This window comes from Suncus etruscus, chromosome 11 (genome assembly GCF_024139225.1).
Source record: "Suncus etruscus isolate mSunEtr1 chromosome 11, mSunEtr1.pri.cur, whole genome shotgun sequence".
Classification (NCBI taxonomy): Eukaryota; Metazoa; Chordata; class Mammalia; order Eulipotyphla; family Soricidae; genus Suncus; species Suncus etruscus.
The window spans coordinates 39,906,849-39,924,815 of NC_064858.1; the positions used below are offsets into that span (position 1 = coordinate 39,906,849).

Genomic DNA, 17,967 nt, shown 5'->3' on the forward strand with positions numbered 1-17,967 from the left:
CTAGCTTTCTCTCTTGCTTTGTCTTTGTCTCTTCCTTCCTTTCTTCCTCTTCTTTCTAGCTTTCTCTTGTCCTTCCTTCCTTCCTTCCTTCCTTCCTTCCTTCCTTCCTTCCTTCCTTCCTTCCTTCCTTCCTTCCTTCCTTCCTTCCTTCCTTCCTTCCTTCCTTCCTCCCTTCCTCCCTTCCTCCCTCTCTCCTTCCCTCCCTCCCTTCACAGAGAAGCTGACAGAGAAGTTAACTAGTGTCTCCAGTACAATGTGGATCTGTTAGATCTCTGGTGTTTTATAAATATTTACAGAAGGCGTGAATGAGCAAGCAACTTTAGGTTCTTCTCCACCCTTCACTTAGGGGCTGAATTCATGTTTTTCTCCCTTAAACCCAGACTTAAACTCTGAATGCAGAATGTGGCTCCATCTAGTGGACATTCAGGAATTTTTCTGGACCATGAATATCCCTCCCAGCTCCCTATTTTAAACTGTAGCTTTTCTCATTCCTTGCTCCCATCTGCCCTATTGGCTTGGACCACTGAGTATAGCAGAAGAAAGTTGTAGGTGAGCAATGCCTTTGTACAGCCCCTTTGAGCAATTCAAGAAAATCACACTCATGGTAGAGAGGCCCATATACATAAACTAGCTTAGAACGACTGATGTGCAGAGAACAGAGGAACTGGAGCCAGTGAGCTCTGTAGCTAGGGGGCATCTGTCAGACTCTTATGAAGCTTATGCCCAGGCCCAAACATAGCATCACAAGATAGCTAGAAGCCCTGGCATAGTTGAAGAGATGGACTTTCAGTTAAGGAGCCTGAGACCTTTTAGATAGCCAAAAACCAGCACCTGAAACCAGATCTGTCACTTTCAGCCTTGCATAGTGACTCCATGCTATGCCTCCTCTCCAGTGCTTCTGAGTCTGTCTATGCCTACATGTGTTCTTGAACCCACATATGCCCTGAAGAATCTTTTGACCAGAGACCATGGGTGGAGGCATTGGGAGCCCACCATCCTCAAATTGTACCCGACCAGTGCAACTCACCTGATTCGAATTGCACAGTTATTTATAAGGCTTATGACTATCTTTCCATAGGGCTTTCCCTGTCTCTAAAACAAGCACAAGTGTAGGTAGATAGATGGTTGTGCTGACATATGTACATATGCCTATTTATGGTATGGTATATATACTTATTCAATTTTTTTTGCCATGCCAGAAGTGCTCAGAGATTAATTCCAGGCTTTGCATTCAGGGATCCACTCCTGGTGGGGTTCAGGAATCCTGAATGTTCTGGGGATCTGAATGTCCTGGGTAGGCTGTTTGCAAGGCAAGTGCCCTACCCGCTATACTATCTCTTACACTCCTATACATTTAAAGTTTATATGCCTCTATTTGTATATGAACATCCCAATGCACATAACTCACATTTCATTTTGGGGGTCTTCCAACCATGCTCTGAATGGGCAGAATCATGCAAGCAAATAGAAGGACAGTTAATGTGAAAGACTCCAGAGAGGAAGCTTGAGGGCACATCTGAGAGGCATTCAGGAAGATGCAAATGGAAATGTCTTCCAAAGACATGTGCTTTGAAAGAGGGAAGAAATGGGGGCTGGAGTGATAGCACAGCAGTACGGTGTTTGCCATGCACATGGCCAACACAAGACGGACCCTGGTTCAAATCCTGTCATCCCATATGGTCCCCCGAGCATGCCAGGAGCAACTTTTGAGCGCAGAGCCAGGAGTAACCCCTGAGTACCGCCGGGTGTGACCCAAAAACAAACAAAAAAGAAAAAAAAGAAGAAAAGAGAAAGGGAAGAAATAGAATTTGGTATGCCAACAAATGAACATGAGAGGGCAATGTAGGGGGGACAGTGTAGTGTTAAGGTACCTGCTTTGCTCTCCCCATTGTGGTTTCATTCCCAGCTCTTTATTCCCACCCTGCTCTTTGTATTTAATCAAGAGCACTAGGAAGATTGAGTTTGGTTTTTGTTTCCTTATCTAGGAAAGTCTGGAAATAGTGAGGCATCTCAGCTGTGACAAGGGCAGTGGAAGGGCTCCTGGCTGTGGAGTGGCCCTAGGCAGAGATACAGGGAGGGCCTTTCCTTGACCACAGAGCCAGCGATGGTGCTGGGTGAGGAATACAGTAAATGGTTTTCAATTTCTTGAGGTAATATTGGCTTTTGAGAGCGTGAATGGTTTTATGCTTTAGGTGTACAATATTACCATTCCAGGACCATCACCACGATGCCATGACCCTCCCTCTGTTAATTTAAATGCCAGCCTTCAGTAGATGGAAGCTTTACTTAAGTCTGCACTCAAAGAGAGAAAAGAGGCTGGTGATGGGTTTCAGTGCTGAAGCACATGCCTTGCATATATGTATTTCTGAGCTCATCTCAAGCCTATGTGCCTCCCACCCCATTACTACTGAAGTAACAAAAATGGAACAGAGGAAGCCAAGTCTAAGGGAGCTGAGCACGTCCTCATGTTCAAGTAGGACCTGGCCTCACAGTGTGCGAATGCAGCACACAGAGGATAGGATTTGGGCGTGGGTACTTGCATCCCTGTATATAATGTGACAAGCTGCTGACAGCCAGTCACATAGCAAAAGCTCTTGACTGTGAACTCAGAGCAGAAGATAAGCAAAATACTATGGTCCTTGGGGGTTCTAGAGAAAGGCTGTCAGGAAAATGTCAGGGATCAAACTGGAGCTGCTCAGTTCAGTGAAGGACCCTCTTAGCCCACCCCAGAATTGATAGCTGGGAGACCTGAAGTTGGATCTCTGGGAGCTGAACTGAATTCATTAGCAGGGAGACAGGAGGCAGCCAGCTCCAGAGCAGAACAAACATTCCTTTAGCTTGTCTTTACTAGGCTAGACCCTGGGTAATACGGGGCTCTGCCTTTGCACAGAACCTTGGTCTTACAGATGCTATAGGACTGCTCATCCTCTGCCTGCAGTGATGGCTCCATGCTGCAGGCAGGAAGACTGAGGTTGATGGGGACACTCACAGGCTGGTGGCCCCACAGTGGTTCTGTTGGTGTTGTCTCTGCTTTAGAGAAGCACAGCAGAGTTGGTGTTAGCATGCATGGCTGCACATACCCACACCAACTTTTGCTCCTGAGGGCAATTCCTGGCTCCCTGTAGACTGTGCTGACATCCAGATGGTTTTCTTTCAAACAAGGAGGCTTGTAAGCTTCAGAAACAGGATTACTTTTGGCTACTGAGCCCCTTCCCAGCTGGTGAGGTTTTGCAAACCATTTCTCTTCCTTTTGTAGTAGATAAGTAAGACTAATGAATTGATGTGCTGCCTCACTAACTTGATGAGGATAAATAGGGTGGCTGGCTTCAGCAAAATGCAACTCCGGCCAAAAATGAAAGCTGGGAGGTCATTACTAATTCAACATAAGATAGATCAAGATTGATCTATTTTCTGAGGCCAAGTAGATAGATTATCCCTATCAGAAAGAGAGAGTGGCTAAGGTCAGGATTCTTGGGTTGTAAGGGGCCTTTAAATTCGACTCCCTGCTTTCATTGCTCGACTTTCTATCAACAGGTTGAGCAGCATTTTCTTGAATACTTTCTGTTATGGGGACTCCATTACCCTCCAAAGAAAGCTCATTCCATCTTGGGAAGTTTTTTTGTTTGTTTGTTTGTCTTGGGCCGCACTCAGCGGTTCTCAGGGTTTATTCTTGGCTTTGCACTCAGAAATTTGGGGGACCATATAAGATGCCAGGGCTCAAAACTAGGTTGACCAAGTGGAAGGCAAATGCCCTACCTAGTGTGCTATCACTCCAGACCCCCACCCTTTTTGGGAAGATATTTTTGGTTGTTTTGGGACCACACCCAGCTGCTCAGGGCTTACTCCTGGCTCTGTGCATAACAATCACTTTTTGCAGGGTTTAGGAGATCTTATGAAATGCCAGGGATTGAGCCTGGATCAACTCTGTGCAAGAGAAGTGTCTTACTCATTTTACTACATCTCCCAATTCCATATTTTCTCTAGCTTATAAAAGCCCTTACAGAGGGGCCACAGTGGTGGCACAAGCAGTAAGGCTTGCGCTCAGTAGCCTAGGATGGACTGCAGTTCAATCCCTGGCATCCCATATGGCCCCCCAAGCCAGGAACTATATTTGAGTGCATAGTCAGGAGTAACCCCAGATGTGGCCCCAAAACAAAAAACAAACAAAAGAAGCTCTTATGGGACTGGAGAGATTGTGTAGGAGTTGATTCTTGCCTTGCATGAAGCCATTCCTGGTCCAATCTCTGGCATCTTGAGGTCCCCTAAGCACACTGGAACATACATATAGGGACAGACCTCAGTACCAATAGTTGGCCCCACTCCCACCTCTGTATATCAAGATCCTTATTTATACTTAGGCAACATCCTTGACTAACTAGTCAGTATTGGCCAGTTCTCTGTGCCACTGAACAAGGCTCATTTTCTCAATGAATAAAAACACATTAGAAGACCTCTGGTTTGGTTCCCCCAGAAACTTCTACTGGTTGAACATCCCACCCCCTTAGAGTTAATTTCTTTCTGATAAAGCAGTTGTTTTTTTATGATCTTCCCTAATTGTCGAGAAATTTGTTATGTTCCTGCCTGCCCATCATCTGTATCTGTTTGAAGAAATCTCTGGCCAAGGTCTCATCTCCCTAACTCACCAGTAAGACCTGAAGCCCCCTGCTTTACCTTCAGCAGAGGCAGATGAAGTAATCTAAATTTTATCAGTGGAAAGCTCTGCAGAGAAACTGATTCTGTAGGGAAGAACAGGAGGAAAGGAACTTGACATAGAAGGCAAGTGATGTATTAAGCTTTCAGAGTGTGAATGTGGTTCTGATGTGATTATTTTCACACCCAAAACACAATCAACTCACACAATGAAATAAACTCCCTTTCTTAAAACACCTAGAGTTGCTTCTTGCTTGGAATTGGTACTCCCCCAAGCCCTGAACAGCATACACAGCTTCAGCAGGGACCACTCCATAGCAAAGAGAAGAAATATCACCTCCTCATTCTAATGATTATACATCTGTTAATGCAACCTAGAACTGAATTAACTCTTCAAGACACCACACAACACAGCCAATTTACATTAAACCAAAAAATAGGATGGTAAGGCACTTGCCTTTCACAATACCAACTTCAATTCTATCCCTAGTACTACATATGATTCCCTGAGTACTGCCAGAAGTGACTCTTGAACATTTGAGTCAGCAGGCCCTTAAGCATTGCTGGGTGTGGCCCATTACTCAATAAATAAATAGCTAAATAAACTCATCCGTCAGCTCAAAACCACACAGATTGGGCTAGGGATCTTTTCCTGGTCTCTGGTATTTGAGGAAACCAGGATGTGTTGGTTCTTTTATTTTATTTTTTTTCTCTCCTCTGTTTCTACTACTCCTCTCCTACTCCCTTTATCATCACATGTTCATGACAACTTGTGTCTTACCTTTGCTTCCTTGGATATTTGACTAAGTTTGTTCTCTACTTTGTCTTTCTGGGTCCCTAGTATGTTTTAATCTAGGTGTATAATTGGTGCTTGTGTCAAAAAGAACTAAAATTCGTTTCTTTCTGCTAAATAGTGAGTGCTGCTCAGTAATTAAAAAGATTTTTTTAAATGAATCACAGTGAGATAAAGTTACAAAGTTGTTCATGATTGAGTTTCAGTCATACAAAGTCCAACACTCATCCCTTTACCTGTGCACATTTCCCACCACCAACACCCCCAGTTTCCCTCCTAGCCTCCCCTCTGTCCTCCCCCTGCCTGCCTCTGTATCTTCTAATTTTTTTTTGTTTTGTTTTTTTTGGTTTTTTTTTTTGGGGGGCCACACTCTGTGATGCTCAGGGGTTACTCCTGGCTATGCGCTCAGAAGTTGCTCCTGGCTTCTTGGGGGACCATATGGGATGCCGGGGGATCGAACCTCGGTCCGTCCTAGGCTAGCGCAGGCAAGGCAGGCCCCTTACCTCCAGCGCCACTGCCCGTCCCCAATTTTTTATTTTTTTATTGTTTTTTATCTAAAATACCTTTAATCTTTTTTCTTTTTTAAAATAATATTTTATTTAAACACCTTGATTACAGACATATTGTGGTTGGGTTTCTGTCATGTAAAGAACAGCCCCCATCACCAATGCAACATTCCCATTTTTTATAGGATTTTCCTTTTTTGTGGGGCCACATCAACTCTGCACTCAGGAATTACTCATGGCAGAGCTTAGGGGGACCATTATGGGATACTAGGGATTGAGTCTGGGTGGCTGCATTTAAGGCAAGTGCTCTACTCACTGTACTGTCACTCTAGTTCTTTTATTTACTTTTTTTTTTGTTTTGTTTTGTTTCTGGGTCACACCCGGCAGCGCTCAGGGATTACTCCTGACTCTACACTCAGAAATTGCTCCTGGCAGGCTCAGGAGCCATATGGGATGCCAGGATTCAAACCAACATCCTTCTGCATGCAAAGCAAACGCCCTATCCCCATGCTATCTCTCTGGCCACTACTTTCTCTCTCTCTTTCTTTCTTTCTTTCTTTCTTTCTTTCTTTCTTTCTTTCTTTCTTTCTTTCTTTCTTTCTTTCTTTCTTTCTTTCTTTCTTTCTTTCTTTCTTTCTTTCTTTCTTTCTTTCTTCCTTCCTTCCTTCCTTCCTTCCTTCCTTCCTTCCTTCCTTCCTTCCTTCCTTCCTTCCTTCCTTCCTTCCTCCCTCCCTCCCTCCCTCCCTCCCTCCCTCCCTCCCCTCCCTCCCTCCCTCCCTCCCTCCCTCCCTCCCTCCCTCCCTCCCTCCCTCCCTCCCTCCCTCCCTCTCTCTCTCTTTCTTTCTTTCTTTCTTTCTTTCTTTCTTTCTTTCTTTCTTTCTTTCTTTCTTTCTTTCTTTCTTTCTTTCTTTCTTTCTTTCTTTTACCAGAAAACAACATCTGAGGATGGGAGTGGTAGTACAGCAGGTAGGGTGCATGCCTTGCACACAGCTAACCTAGGATCAATCCCTAGCACCCTGACCTCCAAATGAAAAAAAAATCAAACACACACACACACAGAAAAAATATCTGAGCTCAACCCTGTTCCAATTATAAAACCTAATGTATGAGAGTGATTCTGAGGAAGAGCCAAAGACACAGACGTTCTTTTGACAAGGAAAAGAACTTAATAAGCAACTATCATTTTTTTCTTATTTCCTACCAACACATTCCCCCCTGGCACCCAACAACCCAGAAATAAACAAGACATTTCTTTCCTTTCACAGTCAACCTTGAGGCTGAAACAGATGAAAGGAAACAAGTGTGTGAGGGTTGGGGACTGGGCACTGGGTACTACATGCCATAGCAGGAAGGTGGCTCTGGGTGTGTATTGGCCATAGCTCCCTGCTGGGAGAAGTGGACTGTCCATTTGGACCACAGGGGTATTGGCCAAGTGCAAGAGTTGAGTGTATATGTGAGGCTTCTGGAATGCTTCACTGGCAAGAATTGAGTCAAGTGACTTTGACAGATGCTAAATCTATGCTAGTAATATTCTGGAAACAGGGTAGTGAGTGGTAGTAGCTGCAGAAAAGGCTGTAGATGAATCAGAGATCCCTTCCCCACAATTTTTTTTATAGGGGTGGGAACACCTGGTAATGTTTAGGGCTTATTTCTGTTTCTGTGCTCAAGGATCACTCCTGGCAATGCTGGTGAGGTTTATATAGTGTCAAGGATGGAACCTGTAGTTTTCATGCAAGGCAAATAAACGCCCAACCTGCTATATTATCTCTTCATCCCTATTTAAATATGTTAAAATTGTTACTGTATTTTTATCACTTAAAATGATGATGTGGGGGGCCGGAGATATAGCACAGCGGTGTTTGCCTTGCAAGCAGCCAATCCAGAACCTAAGGTGGTTGGTTCGATAACCAGGAGTAGCCCTTGAGCACCGCCGGGTGTGGCCCAAAAACCAAAAAAAAAAAAAAAATGATGATGTAGGTTTATTTTGGGGTCATACCTGGTTGTACTCAGGGCTTGTTTCTGATACTATGCTCAATAATCATCCTAGTGGTACTCAGGGAACCATATGGGGTGCGGGGGATCAAACTCAGATGGGCTGCATGAAAGACAAATACCATTGTCTTCTGGATAGGCAGCAACATTGGCTTGGCTTGGATGCTTGCGAGAATGTCTCGGTTTCCAAGTGGGTGTAAAACAGAAGGAGGAGCTGGAGAGAGATAGCCCAGGGTTAGGTGGGGCATATTCTGTACTCTCAGATGCCAGTTCAATTCCTGGCACCACATGCCCTCTTCTCCCCCTGGAGGCTTGGGCACTTCGGGAGTGGGCCTGGTGATCTCCAGCATTCAGGCCTGAGCTGCACCACACCTTGGCCCTAGCACTGAACTGTATGAACTATTTGATCAAGGATCACTAAGAGGGTTCCTGTCCCCCTTGATCATGGGCTGAGAAATGTCCTTCCCCAGCACCTCAAAAGAACAAATTCTTTTGGGGATACACTGGAAATGCTCAGAGTTACCTCTAGCTCTGCCCTCAGGGGGACCTTATGGGATGTTGGGGATCAAACCAGAGTTGGCCACGTGCAAGGCAAGTGCCTATTTGCTGCAATATCCCTCCAGGCTCAGTGTCTTTTTAGGCCTTCCTGCTGTGTGCCTAGAGGGCGCTCCTTGACACTTTTGAATTGGAGAGAGAGAGAGAGAGAGAGAGAGAGAGAGAGAGAGAGAGAGAGAGAGAGAGAGAGAGAGAGAGAGAGAGAGAGAGAGAGAGAGAGAAAGATAGACAGAGACAGACAGAGAGAGAGAAAGATAGACAGAGACAGACAGAGAGAGAGAAAGATAGACAGAGACAGACAGAGAGAGAGAAAGATAGACAGAGACAGATAGAGACAGAGAGAGAAAGAGAAAGATAGACAGACAGAGACAGATAGAGACAGAGAGACAAAGAGACAGAGAGAGACAGACAGACAGACAGACAGACAGGAGAGAGACAGGAGAGAGAGGAGAGGGAGAAAGAGATTAAAGGGAGAGAGGAGAGAGAGAAAGTTTTAGTCTTAAGGCAAAATCATGAACAAGAGAGGCCCAACTTTTAGAAGGCATGATGGTTTTTTTGGGTCGAGGAGCAGGCACTGGCTCACTCTAGGCTCCCCGAGATCATATTTGATCCTTGACAGTATTAGAAACCTGGCAGAGAAGCAGATGGATCTGAGAAACATGAGGAAAACCCTGTATAATGATGTATGTGGATTTGACCTAGCTACTGACGAAAGATAAGGAGCCCTAATTGCAGTCCATGCAATTTTCATACATGCTTCAAAGGGACACTTTCCATTTAACATGCACGATAATGGGAACCATCAGGGCTGCAAACACTGTGTTCAGTTCCACACTGATGCTTACTTGTTTCTATGAACTAGACCCGTTTGTGTTACCACAACCTGATTAGACTTGCTTACTTGCTCTTGGCCTATTGTGATTTGTGACTGAGCCATCTTTGCTCAGATCTTAGAAAGGGTCACATAGTGGTCCTGCTGCTATCACCCGCTTCTTGGGGACTCTGGGGATGGCTGAGGAGGAACTAGCTTCCAAAATGTCACTGGGTGAGTCTCCAGGGCACTGTGCAGAGGGTGAGTGGCTACCTGCTCTGGTTCCATTGGCCCTGCATTCTCTCAATGACACAATGATGGTGGAGGCTGCCAGATCAGTGGTTCAGAGAGTGCCTGGGGGAAATTTTTGTGTGTGGGTGATGAGATTGACACATTTCAAGAAAGGGCAGAGGAGAAACTTGCTTGTGTCTCAGTTATTTTCCTATTTTGGCTGTAGGATTAGAGGTGGTGAGATGTACCTGCTGGGGATGCTGGATAGAGGACAACTGGGACCTCTCTGCAGCTTCCTGCAGAGATGGGAGGAGACCGGCAGGAGGCCAGAGACCTGTCCTCCTTATAAATGGTCTCAGTGCTAACTTGCAATGCTTCACTTGCTTTCCCACCTGTTTTATTCAGCTCCAGTCCTCTGCTCCAGTCCCCTTTCTCAAATCCCCTGGGCTTTGAACCAGAATGTTCCATCCTAGTGAACCATGTGACCATAAGGTCCTGCATGGATGGAGTAAGGGGGTCAATGACAAGTGCACTCTCCAGGGTCACAGAGCCTCAGCTCAGAAAGATTCAACTTAGAATTGGGGAGCCAGGGCCAAAGGGAGGACAAGCTTTTCCTTGACCCAAACAACTCACTATGGCAGCAGATGTGTGTGTGCGTGTGCATGTGCATGTGTCTATATAAGTGTGTGTGTAGGGGGGGAGTAGATGGGTCTAGAGCCCATCTCCCTCCACCTCTCTTTTTCTTTTGCGATGGCATTCAAATCCACCAGCTCAGCCAAAGGTTAACTCTCAAATGCAGCATCCATCACGCGTGCAGACGACACCAGGCATCTCTTTTAATTGCCTATTCACGCAGACAGATTGTCTTTTCCAATTTCGAGCTAAACTGGGAGTTGTGTCCTTTTGTGGGGCCGCATTATCTGGCTGCCTCATCAGGAACAGGAGTTAAAGAGCAGAGTGATTGCTGAGCACGAGTTCTATTTTTTCTCCTATCAAGCAGGAAGTTTAAAATCTGCAGAGTTATTTTTAAAGGGGGGGGGGGAGAGGGCAGCATCAGAGTTGCTTCCTCGGGGGCCCTGTTCAAAGGCACAGGGTTTTTGCTTCAAAGCTTTGGCCAGTCTGGGAGGACTGAGGGGGACATTGGGAAATTTTTCTAGGGGGAGATTTTTCAGTGGTGATTGATGAGTGTCTGTACCTTCCTAGCAGCAAAGAACATGAGGTCTGCAATGGGCCATGATTCTGGGTTTCTCTGCTGTAGGCTCTGGGAGTGGGATTCAAAGGGCCTACCTCAAAGCTGAATATGGTATGCTGGTCTCTTTGTGCCTTTAGAGCAGGGGTCTCAAACTCGAGGCCCGCGGGCCATTTGCAGCCCTCCGTACAACATTTTGTGGCCCGCGGCCGGCCTTCAAATATCGCAGTATTAGTGATAATTCGCTTACCGAATAATTGCAATAAAAATCACATTAGTAAGAAAAAAAATCACACTAAACATTCGCATACCCCGAGCAGTTCCGTTCGGGGTATGCAAATGTTTAATGCAATTTTTTGAGATTTTTTTTCTTACTAATGCGATTTTTTATTGCGAATATTCGGTAAGCGAAATCCCTTATGCGGTCCTGCCTCACCCCGACTTTGCCTCCTGCGGCCCCCAGGTAAATTGAGTTTGAGACCCCTGCTTTAGAGCCTATCATAGGGCTCACCAATGTTCCCAAGTGAACTAATGTGGCGTGTGGGAGAGCTACTCCTACCCCCCTCCTTCTAATACACAGCAATGACTGTAGTTGAAGTAGTTTCCACTAAACTTGTCTTGGTCATCTAGCCTGTGTGCATGCCTGGTATTAAGAATCTAGTGTTGTGAAAGAGCTGCTCTTCAGTGGAGGTATGCACCATGGTGCTTGGGAAAATGAGCCCAACCCCAGAGGATTGTGAAGCACTACTGAAACGGTGGAGATAGAAAGTTCTAGGAAAGACAGGCAAACCCATTCACTTTAATTTCTCTGAGTGTGGACCTTCCTCCCCACTGCATCACCATCTTAGATGTCTGCAGCCTTTTCTTTGCTACTGATTGCTGGTCAGTGAGATCCAAACCCAGCTTTTCAAAAGAGGACAAAGAAAACCATCAAGAAGATGAAGGGTGAGTCCAGTGTCCTAAAGCCAGTCAGGGGGCTGAGTCTGCCTAGTCTGAGATCAAAACCAAAGCCAAAAAGCCCCAACAAATGGCTGGGAAAACTACCTGATGTTCTCAGAGGATATCTGGGCCAATCAGAGAGGGAGTTGAATGCAGTAGGATGCTTCTAAAACCATCTACCAGAGATTCAGCTGGCAAACACAAGGTGGGTTTGGCAGGAGAGAACATTGCATTTTGAAGGTAGGGACACCCAGTGCTGATGAAGTAAGAGACTTTCTTAGAGATGGTCCAGGAGGCCCGTCTGCAGCCATGAGGGCCAAAGGCTCAGACAAGGTTCCCTGAAACCCACAAAACCCACTTTGAGCAACACAATATTCAGAGGGTTCATGAGCAAAGAACCAGGTGAGTTAAATGAATCACAGACCTGCACTCTCAGGAGTGAAGCCCTTGGGGCCTGCCTCTATCCCAAGGTCAGAATGCCCCCCAGCTTTCACCAGAGCTGTCTGTTCCCAGCTCCCTCTCTGCCATGGGAACCTGGGGTTCCCATGCTGGGGTCAGCAACTCTGGCATTTGTGCACATGAGTGACAATTAGATGTGAGTGGAGCAACAGGTGGAGAAGTCTGTGGCATGCCACTTCTGGTTTCTCATAGCAGGTGGGAGGGTTGTGGGGGGGACTTTTGTGGGACTCTTTTACAGCTTCCAGATGCTAAGGATCCCTTTCTCGTAAAGACCTCACTAAGGACCAGATGACAGAGCTACTGGCTAAGGCAAAGGTCAAAGAGATGGAATCAATGGTTTGCTAACTCTGGGGTCAATGTAGAGGCTGCAGAGTAAAACAAAAATGGTTCTTCTGATCGGTTGGGTGGACTCAGACTCTGGGATGGGCTTCTCTCCTGTGGGGCTTGAATGTTGTATCTAGTGGTGAGATCACACAGGGCTGGGACTGGAACCTAGGGCTCCCACAATCAAGCCAGTTTGATTGCTCCAGCCCTTTCAACCACATTTCCATCCCCCTCCAAATATTTCTGCTGCTGCTTATTGTTCTTACTGTTTTTGCTTTTGGGGTATCATTTGGCTGTGCTCAGGAATCATTTCTGGTGGGACTTGGAGAACCATATGGAAAACAGAGGATCAAATCCTGGTTGGCCGTGTGCAAATCAAGCACCCTACCCACTGTTCTTTCTATCATTCCAGCTCCTGTTGCTTTTTTTAAAAAAAAAACATATTTGTGAGCTCAAGCTCACAATAGTGGTGAGTAGTATGATTCTTATGGTTTTGATGTGTATCATTGCTTTAAACTACTGAAGTGCTCAAGAGCTTGACCTGTGCCCTCATATTATCACAACCCACCTACCAATTCCTCCCACCCTACCCTTTGTCCTTGGCATTCAGTTCTGTAAATTAGGGCATGGGTTTGCCATTATCTGAAACCTTCTGTTCCATTGTCACTCTATTCCACAGGCCCAGGAGCACATCAGTATTTGTCCTTCTCTTCCTGGCTTGGTTTTCCTAACATTTTCCAATTACATCCAAGTTTCAGGGTATGCCATGACTGCATCTTTTTTACAGGGACATAACACTCCCTTATTCACACATACCCCAACTTCCTTATCCTTTCATCTGGGCTGCTTTCATATCCTGGCTGTTTTACCATGCATCCATTTTTCTTAATAGTGGTGTTTGTTTCTGCTATTTGTGCTGTTTCTGCTTTCTAAAGCATAGGCTGACCTGGATTGCTCTGCAGGACTACAGTCATTCTTTGAGAGGTACTAGTGACAGTCATAAGCATGGACCCAGACCTTGAAGTTTGCAGGATCTTTCCACACCCTTCAGCTTCCTTTGGGCCTCTGTGGATGAACCAAGGGGAGAAATCTCAGAGATCTGGGTTGGCTAGAGGGGCATAGCAGGAAGCTGGCATTGCCTTTAAGGATACCAGCCCAGAAGAACATGGCAGAGCTCCATGTACCCCATCTCAGAAATGCTGCTATTTATGAACCTTTGGCCTTGGCAGGGTGAGGGCACCAGAGATAACTTACTCTTCTCACTCCCAACCACAGCTTTATTAGGCAAAAGAATGAAAGACAGAGTGTCACCCTCTGCAGTCAATTTAGCTACTGCAACCCAAGGCACAGTGGAGGCCAGGGGAAAAACCTGAATGCACTTTGCCTGCTGGAGAAGGAGGTATACAGAAGTGTTCACAGGTCCAGAAATGGAGTACGGTTGGCCAAGTGTAGACAAGATAAACCACCATCTATGATGTGTGCACTTTTCTATAATCCAGAGCAGAGGTTCCCAAACTTATTGGGCCTACTGTCCTCTTTTCAAAACAAAACAAAACAAAACAAAAACACTCTGCCATCTATTTTGGGGAGGGGGGAATTTCAGGTCACACACAGGTGTGCACAGGGCTCCCTCTTAGTAGTTATCAGAGTGTAGTGCCAGAGATGGTTGGCTGCATGCAAGGAAAGTGACTTAACTACTGTACTATCTTTCCAGTTCCTGTCTTTTTTGGGAGGGTAGCACCACCTTATAAGTGGAACTTATAAGGTCCAGGGGGCTTCACTGGTGATTCTGGCAACTGTGCCATCAGTTCATCATGAAGACAGACCTTGTCATGCTGGGGATGATGTGGGACACCCTGGCAGCACTGAGGGCCTCCAGAGCTGCACCTGATGGTGCTTAGAGGTCCAGGTGGTGCTGGGGTCAAACTTAGTCTGGGTGTTTTCTAGGTCTGCTTCCTAACTATTGTGCTATCCCCCAACCTCAAATACATGTATAGTTTTGACAGAATAGGCAAAATAGGTTCCCTAATGAAACCCAAACTACTGCCACCCTGATGGTTCCAGTGATCATACGCTAGGGGAGACAAGTTCCAGGGTCTTTACTTCCTTGGCTACTCTTGTAGCCCAACTCTTGTAGGGTCTCACAGTCCTTCTTACTTTTTTTTTCAGGGTGTATTTGGGTCACACTCATTGGTATTCAGAACTTTTGTCTTTAGTGCTCAGGGAGAATCCAGGGGGATCAAACCTGGGTCAGCCACATGCAAAGCAAATGTACTACCTGCTGTACTATCACTCCAGCCCCGTTTCCCAACCCCATTGTCCCTCTTGTAACTAAGCAGAGTTCCTGGGCATTGGCACTGGCAAGAAAACTCACTTGGGGTCTCTTTCTCTCTCTCACACACACACATATACACACATGTACATGTAGCTTGGGAAAATCACTTTTTTAATGACAGAGAAAGTACAGCAAAGTCTAGAACCAAGGCCTGCTGGAAGTGCCACTGCACAAATCCAACTTAGGGTGCCCTGAACGTGCATCCAACATCCGAGGGAAGTCAGGGTCAAGACAGGACATCCACATGACTGCACACATGGGAGACAGTAGGGCCCGTGCCTGCTCGGTAAGTCTCTGGCATGTGGATGCTGTGGGCTATGCCTCATGTCCTCACTCTGTGTCAGGGTCTGGGGAGGCTGGCACTGGCCTCAGCCCAGTCTCTAGATGAGCCTGTGCTAGAGACAGATGTGGCCGGACAATCCATGTGTCATCCATGAAACAGAACTTGACGTCGTGGTGTAGGGTAAGGGGTGGTGGTGCAGCAGTTCTTCTGGAATCCAGGTTCCATGAGCAACTTCCTGAAGGCATGCAAGCAAACCTGTGGGCCAATGGTACTTGGCCAACCTAAAGGGCAGGAGCCACTCCCCTAGTTCTAATGCTCTGTCTCTAAGTTTACAACAAAAGGAAAAAAAGGTAGTGACTCCAGTATAATGAATATAGTGGCACTTCACCAACCTCTTGCTTATAATCTATGGTAGAGCCAATGGAACTCTGTGGACGGAAGTTTCCATCAGCTAGAACCCTGTGCTATACACTCTGAGGCTACAGAAAGTGCCATCCTATAGTACATGATTCATCTTTAAAAATACTCTAACATAGTCATAGTCTCTGGCTAGTAACAAACTATTAACATCTTCTGAGAATACAGAGGAAACTCTGGGATTAATAGTTCTCTCACGTGCTCCCCCCACCCCCCGCCTGTTGGCATCATCGTCTATGAACATGTTTATTTTTTTTTTGCAAAAGCAGCCCCAAATCATTCCTAATAATGAGAGAAAATGGGTAGATTAGGGTCACCACATGAACGCTGAGGAAGAAGTGGTAAAATATGTGGAGCTGGGCAAAAAATGAAGCACAAACATAACATATCACAGATCTGGGCCCATGCAAATGCATGTTTTGTTATGTGTGGGTGTTTTTATTCTCACCCCCAAACCACAATTAGCATGCAGGTTGTTTTTCAACTATTGGAATTAGAGATAATTATTGGCAGTGTACCTCTTTTGGGTAACCATGATCACTAAGGCAAGGTTATTTTACTTTGTATAGAATTATCAGCAATATCCTGTTAATGCATGTTTATACAGAGAGGACCTGGGACTCACATTTAAAAACGAACAAATGAACAAAAAGAACTTTGAAAACACAGACCCCTAAACACAAGTTGTTTGAGAACAAACTGATAAGCTGTTAGAAAGAGATTTTCAACTACAAGACTGTCCTGTTTTGTGTGTGTGTGTGTGTGTGTGTGTGTGTGTTTAAAAAGTCCCCACCCCTAAAAATTTGCCAAATGATCTATCTGTGATCGACAACCCAACCGTCTCATGATTTTTCTCCATCAGGGCTGACCACGCTCAGCAGCTCGGAGGGCCTCAATGTGGCTGGGTAGTTGGTAAATTCCTCTCGGTCCACCTGGAACCGGAACCATTTTTAGTTCTCAGTTCACCCACACTAGGCAGTGACCCCTGCCAACGAATGTCCATCTGCCACCTGGGTGCTGGCGAATGGGGTGCGCTCAGCTGTTTCATGTTGACCTTTATAAAGCTTTGGTCCCTTTGCCTTTTCAACAGAAACCCATGGAAGCTGTATTTGCTTATTCAAGAGAAGCCCAGGACCGTTATGGTAACATCCCACCCTGCAGAAGCAGACACTAGGTGAGATTCATATGCATCCGTGGGAGCTGCAGCAGCTGGAGGACCAGACAGCGACACCCCCTGGGAGCGCCCCCTGTACCAGCGGCCTCATACAATGGAACCTTTGGAGGACGACAAGTGGATTGATTGAATGCGGATGGCCAACGTCCTCTGTAAGTCCTGCAGCACATCCTGGCACGTCCCCTCGCCGCTCTTGTCGTACAGGAGCTGTTTGAATGCTTCATTTTCAATCAGGACCATCATGTTCTTGAGGAAGTAGCCTTCACAGTAGGCTGAGAGCTCAGTGACACCAAGGAACTGTGGAGGGTGGAGAGGAGACAGGATGTTACTGGGTGGAACAGACTGACTGCCTGCATGTGAGATCAGGGGAAAGGCAGAGGCAGGTTGGAAGCTGAAGATGCTCTGGTTCTCTCTGTCCCCTCAGCTCTTAAAAGCCCTGAAGTGACAGGACTCTGGACCACTTCTGTGCTTGGGCTGCATCCAACAATCCCCTGTGTAGCCTCAGGGCTTGGCTAGGATCCTGGGAGGCTGTAGGAGGTGGAGGTGCCAATTCTGAGCTGGCTTCAAGGGACTGTGCATGTTTGCTTTGCCCTTGGTCATGTGCACTGGAAGGTGGTGATCACAACTGTAACTCTGAGCAGAGTCAGCTCAGCGGGTCCTCCTGAAACCACTGATATAAAGCCCAGTTAGGATCCTCCAAGCACAATGGACCAGCCAGCCTATTATAGAGACAATGCTGACCTGCAACAGAAGAACCTTCTTCACTTTGGTACTTGCCATGGGGTCCACTAGAGGTGTGACTGGAGGCTGGAAAGCCTAAACAGTCCCAGGCAGGAGCTTACTGGTTTCTCACCATGGTCCTCCCAGAAGCCACAAGCTACCCATGCCCTAAATTTACAGTGACTTTCGTGACTGTACCTGCAAGGGGACATTTAGAAACACTCATAACGGTTCTGGTGGTTATCTTGGAGATGGGGTAGAAAGAACTGCCTCCATAGTGTGGATTCTGCAGCCTGTGCTCAGAAGAAAGACTGACCTAGCAGGGAACCTTCTTAATAAGGGGCATCAAAGAAGTGACAGCAAAGTGGGTAGTTTGTTTATCTTATATACAGATGATCCAAGTTTGATTCCTGGCACCCCATATCGTCTCCTGAGCACTGCCAGTAGTAATTCCTGAGTTTGGAGCCAGGAGTAACCTCCGAGCACTGCTGAGTGTGCCCCCCCAAATAAATTGTGGACACTTAGCACCTGGGGAGATAATAGAGGGGGCAAGAGATCTGCATTGCTAGGTGTAGACCTGATGGGCTAA

General features: G+C 46.2%; 1 protein-coding gene across 2 annotated transcripts in view; it reads right to left on the bottom strand.

The window, feature by feature from the left end:
• Positions 1-14,878: 14,878 nt before the first annotated feature.
• The window catches only part of ABTB3 (ankyrin repeat and BTB domain containing 3), a 279,483-nt gene continuing 276,394 nt past the window's right edge, over positions 14,879-17,967 (bottom strand). For both annotated transcript variants that reach the window (XM_049783110.1, XM_049783107.1), the window contains one exon: positions 14,879-16,955. In XM_049783110.1, coding sequence (XP_049639067.1) covers positions 16,746-16,955 — 210 coding nt within the window. In that variant the 3' untranslated portion in view covers positions 14,879-16,745. The remainder of the gene's footprint in view (positions 16,956-17,967) is intronic.